Raw genomic sequence first — 10,000 nt, 5'->3', positions numbered from 1 at the left:
TAAAGGAAATTATACCTAATGTTTGAGTTAGAAAAGCAGAAATTAGGAATTATTGAGACTAAAATTAAAGGAATGGATGTTGATGATAATCACAGACTGGAATATGTCAACTTTTACTGAATACTATTTCAAAAACACTTTTTTTTTTTAAATGCTATAAAATTGAATTAGACGCCCCAAAATTAATAAAAGTAGAAATTTGTACTTGCCAAAGAGCGTTGTGTGGAATCAATCATGTTATTTTGGGGAATTAAAAAGAACATTGATATAGGAAAACGGGTCAATTTGACCTGAGGACAACATGAGGGTTAAACACCCAAATACTGCAACCTGCACAATTGGTCTATTTACATTATATCTACTATTTAAGCAGTTGCACATTTTTGTATTCTCAACTTGTACATATTTAAATACTTGTTATTGTATTTTATCCTATTATTATTTCATGTGTATTGTATGTTTGTATGTTGTATCCTAGTATTTCATTTATATTTATATTCTGTGTTGTGTGACTGATTTTGCTGCTGCAACACTGTAATTTCCCATTTTATTGGGATCAATACATTTCTATCTATTTATCTATGTATCTTTACACAAATAACCTGATTGTTTCACGTACAACACTGGGTTTCCTAACTTGGGGGCACAAGTTTCAAAGTGTGTTACACGGTCCTAGACCTGGATCTTTTAATGACGGCCCACAGAAAGTAGAATGAGCCCCTAAAGTGATAGAAAGAGGGAAGACGGAGATTTAGAGTTCTCCAAAAAATCTCTTTATGTGTGGATTTGTCGTCCTTTGCTTGAAAGGTAATTCTTTCTTTGTTAACCATTTATTTTGATAGGCTGGGAGCTCTTAAAAGGGATACTTCACCGATTAGCATGAAGCTGTGAATCAGGAGAAACCCTGAAGTATTTTTCGAATGACGGTGCTTCCCTCCCTCATGTCCCCCCTGAGACTAGATTTCTCTGTATTGTGGATCTGGAAAAAAGCCTCTGATGACGCAAAAATTATTCAGCGTCATCAGAGGCATTTTTGCCTAGAGGATGTGGACTACACGCCAGCTAGTTCTGCAGGTTTTCAACCCGCCCATAGGGGGTTGGATTCTTTACCCAAAGCGAGCTGAGTGTCAGCCATCTTGGAGCTAAGCTACAGCTCTCTCTTTTCAGCAGCAAACTACCGCGCATGTGTGCCACCGGGATACATAGGTACAGATTGGAGAAACAAGCTAGTTCCCTTGAAGAAAGATGTAATGGGAAAATTACATAGACAACGATTTTCTTTCAATAATTGATCATCTCTTAAGGGATTTTTTCATCAGAAGTAAATCCATCAATTTGCCTCTGAAATATGTGGATATCCTAAAATAAGTCCTCGAGTGTTGGAGACAGCTAAACATGTCATGACTCTGCATTTCTCCACTGTAAGCAAGGTTGGAGACATGAAGCATTCTACAGACGAGATACATCTCTGATTTCTCAGACAGAACGACGGCTACAGTCATTCTTGACGCTCTAGAGACAGATGCACGGGGATATAAGGAGGTGTTTTACTGATTGTTGGTACCAGAACTGTGGCCACTTTGTTACTCTGTACATGGTGAAAGCTGTTCTTGTCATTTGATTGTTCTCTGCAGAAAACAATGAAACCCTTCCACCGAACACCTTAAACTTTTAATCCAGTTTGCAGCCTGTCTTTATTTTGTTTCAACGAGGTCTCTTCTGCCACTCAAATTCCTCCCTCGCTAAACAGAAACTTCCACCACAAAGACAAAAAACGAAAACACTGACAAACTAAGCATGAAAGCAGAAACCGCGACAGGAAGACATACCTCTAACTTCTTCCAGATGGCGGGGTCTTTGTTCTGACTCTGAATGTCCTCCAGCAGCTGGTGCACCAGGGACGCACCTCCACGCATGTCCACCGGGGGCGCCGTCGGCTGCAGGCAGCGCTCTGCAGACCTCCGTCCCTCGTCCTCCTCGGACTGCAGGTCACTCAACGGGCCCGACTCTATGCTTTCGTCCAATGAGAGAGCAATATCGCTGGAGGAGGTGGAGCTAAAGCGGCTGATCAGGTTTCGCCTGTAAGGAAGCTGAGGCGGAAAAAAAAACATCATGTGAATATATTCTGGCAAGGCAGTTTATTTAAAGAGCATATTTTAGCAACAATGCAAAAACATTAAAAATCAGTTAAAAACTATTATAAATATTTGAAGAAAATAGGTCTGGAAAAGCTCAGAAATTTAAACAAATCATGACTTCTTTGGAAAGAGAACACAGTTCAAAAAAGAGAAAAGGTCTAAGTTAAGATTTTATTTAGATAGATTTTAGATTTCACAGCACAAACAGACATTTTCAGGGTGAAGAAGGCGGTTTGTGCCACTAAGACTAGGTTGCGAGCTGCATTTTCATTGTACTAACAATTTCAATATGAAATAGTCATCTAAATAAAGGCTTTTAAACCTTTTGAAAGAAGAGTGCCGTGGACCTTGTGGGCCCTAGCTTGCAGCCGGCGTGGCACAAAGTAAGTGTCCACGCCGTTTAAAGAGCAAATGCACAAGCGCCCATCTGTGCACCCATGGGCGTGCTAGTCTTACAGGGAGGTGTGTTCAGGTGCATTCTGGGCGTGCTGGTCTTACAGGGAGGTGTGTTCAGGTGCATTCTGGGCGTGCTGGTCTTACGGGTGTTCAGGTTCATTCTTGGCATATTGCTATCTTGAGGCAGCGGAAAATGGTCGCGCCATCAACCAACAAAAACCTATTTTTAAAGTGAAGTTTTGATACATAATCCGCACGCGTGTTCACTTCTTGCAGTGAGAAATAAACAATTATTTAAAAAACAGGTAGCGTCAAACCGAAACGTCTTCAGTCTTCAGTTTAAAGAACTGAAATCAACACTTTTTTTTTCAGCATTTATGGGTTCAAAAACATGAGATGTGTACCAGCGGTGGCAGAAGAGAAGGCGTGTCGTCCCCGCTCTCCCCTACCTCCCAGTCTGGGTTGAGCTCGGTCAAATCCCAGTCGTCCACATTCTGCAAAGCCTTCTGGGTAGAGTCACAGCCATCGGGCATCTGCAGAACATAGTGGTTTCTTTATCATAATATTCATGTGCAAAATAAAAACAGGTTGCAATGCCACACACGGTTATCTTTTAATATGGTTCTGATCAGATGCAGGAAGAAGGAAGTTAGCGTGACTAACCAGTGGGATGGACTGCGCCAGACTTCCCAGCTTCATGGCGAGAATCTCCGTCTTACGGAGCTGATCGGGGAGGGCCATGAACTCTTCAGACCCATACCAGTGCTCCCTTTCTGGGCTGGATCTTGATGAAAACTGGAAAGGGGAGGAAATAAACACATCATTTTAAATTATCTGATTCAAACAGGAGTAAAAAGGGTTTATTTCCCACCTGGACTCTATGTTTTAGTGTTTAATGGCGTTTTTCCACTGCTGGTAACAGCTCAACTCTCTTTGGCAAGTACAAATCTCTTTTTGGGGCGTAGTATTCAATTTTATAAAGAAAATTGTGGTTTTGAAATAGTATTGAGTAAAAGTTGACATATTCCAGTCTGTGATTATCATCAACATCCATTCCTTTAATTTTAGTCTCAATAATTCCTAATTTCTGCTTTTCTAACTCAAACATTAGGTATAATTAACTATAAATGAGGTTTATTGACCATAAATTCCCAAAATAACTGTAAAACTAAAGTTAATAAGTTAGTGTTACGTAGTGTTGAAAATGTCAAAAAGTCACAAACATTGAAAACACACGTCAAAAGTGTTGACAAAAGGGACAAAACCGTAAGAAAAAGTTACAAACCATCGCTAAAAAGCGTCAACTAAAGGGTTGATTTTCAATTTACACAAGGATTAAGTATGTTTGGTTTGAAGTATTGTATATTTTAAATGAACTTCTTTTTACTTTTACCACCTCTGGCACTGACCATTTATGGATGATTGTGGCCAGAATTTGAGGCTCTTCCACGTGCGCTGATGTTCAGGTTGAGTGTTATTTATGAATGGGACATTTGCACGCAGGCCTGTATGGAGTCAAAGTTTTATGAATGGGAGTCTTTTTTGTTTTCCATTGTCTGAATTCAGAAAACATTTGCGTGTATCTGTCTCACAAATACACACACTTAACACAACCTCAACATCCATCCTCGACAAAACAAATAAAACCCTCACCTTCTGCCCCTGGCGCTTCACGATCCAGACCGCTGTCTTGCCAGGATGCGGTCGGGGGTCTGACTCCTCTCCGGACGCGTCCAGGTCTGAGGACAGGAACTGCTCTCTCATGGGGGAGGGCAACGAGGAGTCAGAGTCCCCCTCGCTGTGTGCATGTGTCTCCCTCTGCGTCCTCTCCATTTGTTGGGATTTTTCATCCCGAGACACCGGGTCTTGGAGAGGCAGGGGGGCGTTGGCGGGCGGTCTGGCCTCGGATGAGCTCCGCGGTTCAGTCAGCGGCCTCGGGACGCCCCTCTGAGAGCGTCCTAACTGTCTGGACCTCACGCGGTTTCTCTGCAGGTTACGCCCGTTCATCACCTGTTGGGTGAAGAACAATTTAGGTTTAGTTTAGTTAATTATAGGATCCCCATTAGCTCTGCCCTAAACAAAGGGGTCACACTTTAAAATATATATTAAACATTACAGTCCACATAATTCCATACATTTAAGAACATACATGAAATATCACTTCGCATCTAAAACACACATGTTAAATTACAATCAATACATTTAAAGCATACATTAGTCAAGATGAAAAGAAAAACAAAGATTCCCTGAAATGCATGCCAGTCAAATATGACGCTCCAATATTAGTTTTTATTAATTTGATAATTTAGTCAATAACAATGGTAAATAATTCAATGTGTTTATCGGTCTATTACGTTTTAAGAAATTAGTATTTGCGCCGGGGAGTAATCTCCGGCCTTCTGTTGCCTGTCTGGTGGCATTAGTACATGCCTCCTAATTGTGTTTTATATGACTAAATTGATATAAAATGTTTTTTTTTTTATTGTAAAACGTTACATGTTGAAAATGCAACGAATAATCTGTCTTTAACTTTTATGAGAATGCATACTATTGATGTTAGCGCTGTACGGACACTGGAAAGAGTTGCTTCGTAGCTAAAGTTTCCTTAAATCGTCTTTTTCAGGGCATTCGCTCCATATTATGTCAGTTAAATCATTTGTAAAGTGTTTCCTGTATCACCCAACTAATGCTAATGCATTGCCCATTTTAGTGACAATACTGTTGATATAGCCTAATAGCTTAGTTTCCTTTCCTTGCTGGATTGATGTTTTATTTAGAAAGAGTTTAAGCTCCGGCTCTCTCCTTAAAGAACGAACCAAATACTGTGCTATCTGTTTTGGCTGCATTAAGCATTACGTTTTTACGGATCCATTTCCCAATAATAACTAGTTCCCTGTTTAAGATGGCAGTCAGATCTTCAGGTGCAGCCCCCTTCACAGTCCACAAACACCTTGTCTGAGCAGCTACCATTAAAGAAGATTCTTGATCTGTTAATCAGTTAGCTTTCCATCACGCTGACTGCAGATGGCAGCTTTTCAAGAAGAGATTTATGGTCTATACTGTCAAATGTCTGCTGTAAAATCTAAAAGGGTCGCTCCACTGAGGGTTCCCAGACTTCCCACAGAAGAACAAGTTGCTTTATCAGTCTTTCTCCCTGCAGAGAAGACTGCTAGAGTCCATCAGGACTCTAGTCCATCAGGACTCAAAGAGGTTTCAGGCAGCGCCAAAGTTATATCACAACAATCTCCCGCTGCCATTACGGGGAAATACTCTGCCGCCAGACCAGATGTAAAAAAACTTGAAGATATTATCACAAGTGTACAACTTAATGGAGAGAAAGACAGAAGAATTAGCGTTCTGCTGCAAAAAGAATGAATGCCTCGCTGTTATGGTTTTTATTTTAAATAGATTTAAAAAGGATCATGTAAATAAAGGAATCATCTAGGTTAAAAAACAGAAAACAAACCTGCAGACTCTCGCAGGACTGTGAAACATTTTCTGGATAAACCGAGTCCAGCTCCAACCAGAACTTGGCGCGGTCCGGAGGATCCATGAGAGAAGGGGTGCTCCGACTCAGCTCAGTCTGGAACTGGAGCCCCGAGACCGGGCCGGCGTTCCCCAGGCCTCCCAGAGAGTCCTCCACCCCGGTTCCTCCATCTGAGAACAAAGCAGCTCTCTTGGGAAGCGACGGCTGCGTGGGCGACACCTCCGTGCTGTGGCTCACACCCTGCAGGGGGCGCTTTGCACTTTCACCGTGGTTGCCACACTGCATTGTGGGTAACGCCGGCGGAGAACGGTTGTGGTTGGATGAGTTGGCGGACGGGGCGAGATCAGGTAAGCTGCTGTGGTGTCCGTGGTTTGAGAAGCAGGATCCGTGGCCCTCGTCTGCCCCTGGGGGTTCTGGATTCGGGCCTTGGGCTGGATCGAGGTGCCGTGATGGGTGGTAATCCTCGCCGTCGGGGTCAGATCCCCGGGCCTCGGGCTCGTCGCCGGGGCTGTAGTCGGTCAACTCGTACGCGGTGATGCCGCAGTCTAAAGAGAAGTAGTCCTGGCTGCAGCGGATGGTCAGCTGACCGCAGTCGTCCACCTCTGTCAGCGCGTCCAGGCGAGTCTGGACAGGGACAAATAATCAGGTTTAATAACTGTGTCTCACACTGACAGACCTTCCTCCACAGGGCTGCGGAAGAGGGTCTGGCTAGTCTACATGGCATTCCAGGATGAGAGGAAAACTACTCTGGTTTATTGGCATTTCTTTGAACACATCACAACTGTCATAGGCGGTGCTAAGCACCGAACGGAGCAATGGTGCGGCTTCAAAAACAGCCTCGGGAAGGAATTTGTGTACATTGAAAAGTAGTTTCAGTCGGGCAAAAGAAAACTCAAATTGGACAGATAGTCTAGCTAGCTGTCTGGATTTACCCTGCAGAGACCTGAGGACCAGGTAACCATAGTCCTCGGATTGGACAGATAGTCTAGCTAGCTGTCTGGATTTACCCTGCAGAGACCTGAGGACCAGGTAACCACAGTCCTCATAAATCAGCCGCTGGTTAGAACTCCAAGACAAAGAAAACGGAAGGTGATCCGGCCGAAGTGAAATGTCGTGGATATAGATTGAAGTGTTGATAACACTATAAAAAAAGTGTTTAAAAAGAGACTAAGAGAACAGTTACTACTAAAATGAGTTAAAGCTTGAATACAAGTGACACTGACATCCATTGATTAGATTTCTACAGTTATTCTCACTTGTTATAGGTTAATCTTTATTACATTTTATCCATTTAACCAATGCTAAGACTGATGGACTAAATGTCTTGGGACCACATGGGTAGGGTTAGAGTTTCATCTTCTTGTAGGTTACATATATGATATTGTATAATACAGGTTTTCTTTTTTATCCAAACAATATGATGAGTATTTATTGTGTATCATTTGCCCCTTTACACACGCTTCAAATAGCTAACCAGGGTACTTTTCACATCAACATCTCATTACATTCACTTCAAAACTCCACCACAGTGGACAGCACAACTAGACTGTGTTCTGTTTTATCATATTTAGCTTTTATTATTCCAACATCATTTGCGTTCATGCCTGATATTTAACAGACAGACTGCGTTATAAAGTTGTAAACAGCTTGATGTGAAGCACTTTCTTCCTTGAAATCAAACAGACCGATTCCCAGAAACAGCAGCTGATGATTTCAGAAAGCAAGAGCAACCAAAATTTAATCTAGAATCCATAATGTTGGGTTCTCTGATGATAAAGATCCAGCACAGACCACTTTGGTGATCTTAAAACAACTACCGATTGTTTTCATTGTCGATTAAACTGTGCATTCCATTCTGGACGAATGGATTAGTTCTTCGGTCTCGAAAGTGTCAGAAAAATGGGGATCGGTGTTGCCCAAAAAGCCCAAGATGACGTCCTCGAATGTCTCGTTTTGTCAACAACTCAAAGATGTTCAGTTTACTGTCACAGAGGAGAGAAGAAACTACAAGATATTCACATTCCTTATTTGTTCCTAAAGTATAACTCAATCCAATTAATCGATTATCTAACTTTACTAAACTAAACTTAATGATGAGTTGAAAGTGTGTACACCTGAGTTTCAGAAGAAGCTTTAAAATCTAAAATATTTAAGGGTTCTGGAGTAATTTGATTAAAATGTAAAGGTACTTGGACTGCAGTTTTATTTCACTGGATATCTGGGTGATTATAGGATAGCTCTAGTTCATGGGAACTGTTTCACTGCTAGAAACGAACCCCGTTGTGTTGACAGCGACTGGTTTTGATGTGTTTTTACCTGCTGCTGGTCCTGGCTGAAGGCCTGCAGGATGTCTGTCTGGCGGGTGTAGTTTCCGTTGGAGTCCTGCAGGCCCTGCAGCAGACGCTCCTTCAGGACCAGAACGGAGACTCTCAGCTGGTGCCACAGCAGCTGCACTGTCCTGAAAACCCAACACCACCGGAGTTACTCAACGGGCTGTGTCTATGTGGTCATGCAACATTATTACATCAATATATTATTATACCATAGTCTGGGTGAATACTCAATTCTGATTGGTAGGACACCCACTAAAGGAGTTCCGGTGAAACTGACTTTTTACCATTTTAAATTAATACGCTACAAACCCTCAGGCGTAACCAGGGGAGTTAATGTTGGGAAAAAAAACTTTAATTTCCATTGTAAAATGCATTGATATATAAAATTAAGGTGCCAAAGGTAGGATTGCAAAGAAGCAGGACAAATATTTGAACATTGAAAACTTCTCAGTGCCTTACTACTTTCCGCTAAAGCCCAAAACGGTCTCCTAAGGGTGTAACCTATCTTCAGCTGGTGCGCAAGAGAGGGGTGGATGCTTAGAAATGCGTGTGCAGTGATTGACACTCAGTTAGACCCCCCCCCCCCAGGCCCTGATTGGTGCATCTGAACAGAGAGCGGTGGAGTTTTGCAAAATCACACTACAGGCTGTAAGTGTAGGATTTCTTTTTTTATTATCTGCTTCATGTAGTTCTACATGAAACATGGGTCAGTTTCTGCAGATATGACAGAAAGTTAGATTTCTAAGGCTCATCCACTGCACCTTTAATGGCTGCCCGTCAGCCGGGTCACGCCTCGTTAACGTCCATTAATACCTCACAATGGACACCTCGTCACGCATTAACCCGACACAGAGACGTCAAGGAGATTCATCGACCCACGTTAGACCAATAAACTCTTTAAAAAAACAATTTACCGGAAAAGCACATATGTATACGATAGCATGCTAAACAACATAATCTAATCTAATCTTCTTTATGTGAAGACTCACCTGATGTCAACGATGATGTTGACGGAGTAGGACAGCAGTTTCAGGGAGAACTCTGTCTCCAGCAGGGCGTGAATCTGCTCCACATGGTCTGAGATGTCCTCACAGATGTCCTAATGTCACACACACACACACACACACACACACACACACAAAAGGACAACATAAAGTCTAACAGGTTTCAGTTTCAATAAGTGACCCAACGCACATAAAACCCAGCCACTGAAGAACAAAAATCTCCACAATGTGACAGCAGGAGGAGTAAAGCAGAAGTGATGACGTCACGTCTCCAGTTTTAACCGTGAGTCAGTTCCATGTGGGATCAGTTCCAGGTTTATAAAACATTAACCCTTCGGTTGTCCTCCGGTCAAGTTTAAAACAACCTTTTCAAATTTTTCCATATCAGGAATATCTTTTTCTTTTCTTTTTTTTTAAGTGACAAAAGCATTTTCAGAAGAAAAGAGCGTCAAAAAAGTTGATAAAAATCAGAATCAGCTTTATTTCCAGGTATGAGGACACATACGAGGAATTTTACTCTGTAACATCGTTGCTCACAATGTGCTTACACATACAAAACTACCAACAATGTACACTCACCGGCCACTTTATTAGGTACCCCATGCTAGTAACGGGTTGGACCCCCTTTTGCCTTCAGAACTG

General features: G+C 42.1%; 1 protein-coding gene across 1 annotated transcript in view; it reads right to left on the bottom strand.

The window, feature by feature from the left end:
• The window catches only part of akap6 (A kinase (PRKA) anchor protein 6), a 158,542-nt gene that overhangs the window by 125,674 nt on the left and 22,868 nt on the right, over positions 1-10,000 (bottom strand). Inside the window, exons 3-9 of the mRNA XM_034859174.1 lie at positions 9,344-9,453; positions 8,338-8,479; positions 6,001-6,645; positions 4,182-4,544; positions 3,198-3,329; positions 2,939-3,067; positions 1,830-2,090 (exon numbers count right to left, since the gene is read on the bottom strand). Coding sequence (XP_034715065.1) covers positions 1,830-2,090; positions 2,939-3,067; positions 3,198-3,329; positions 4,182-4,544; positions 6,001-6,645; positions 8,338-8,479; positions 9,344-9,453 — 1,782 coding nt within the window. The remainder of the gene's footprint in view (positions 1-1,829; positions 2,091-2,938; positions 3,068-3,197; positions 3,330-4,181; positions 4,545-6,000; positions 6,646-8,337; positions 8,480-9,343; positions 9,454-10,000) is intronic.

Source organism: Etheostoma cragini, chromosome 20 (genome assembly GCF_013103735.1).
Source record: "Etheostoma cragini isolate CJK2018 chromosome 20, CSU_Ecrag_1.0, whole genome shotgun sequence".
In the NCBI taxonomy this organism is placed as follows: Eukaryota; Metazoa; Chordata; class Actinopteri; order Perciformes; family Percidae; genus Etheostoma; species Etheostoma cragini.
The sequence above is the reverse complement of the archived record's forward strand: the minus strand, read 5'-3'. Positions and strand labels throughout refer to the sequence as shown.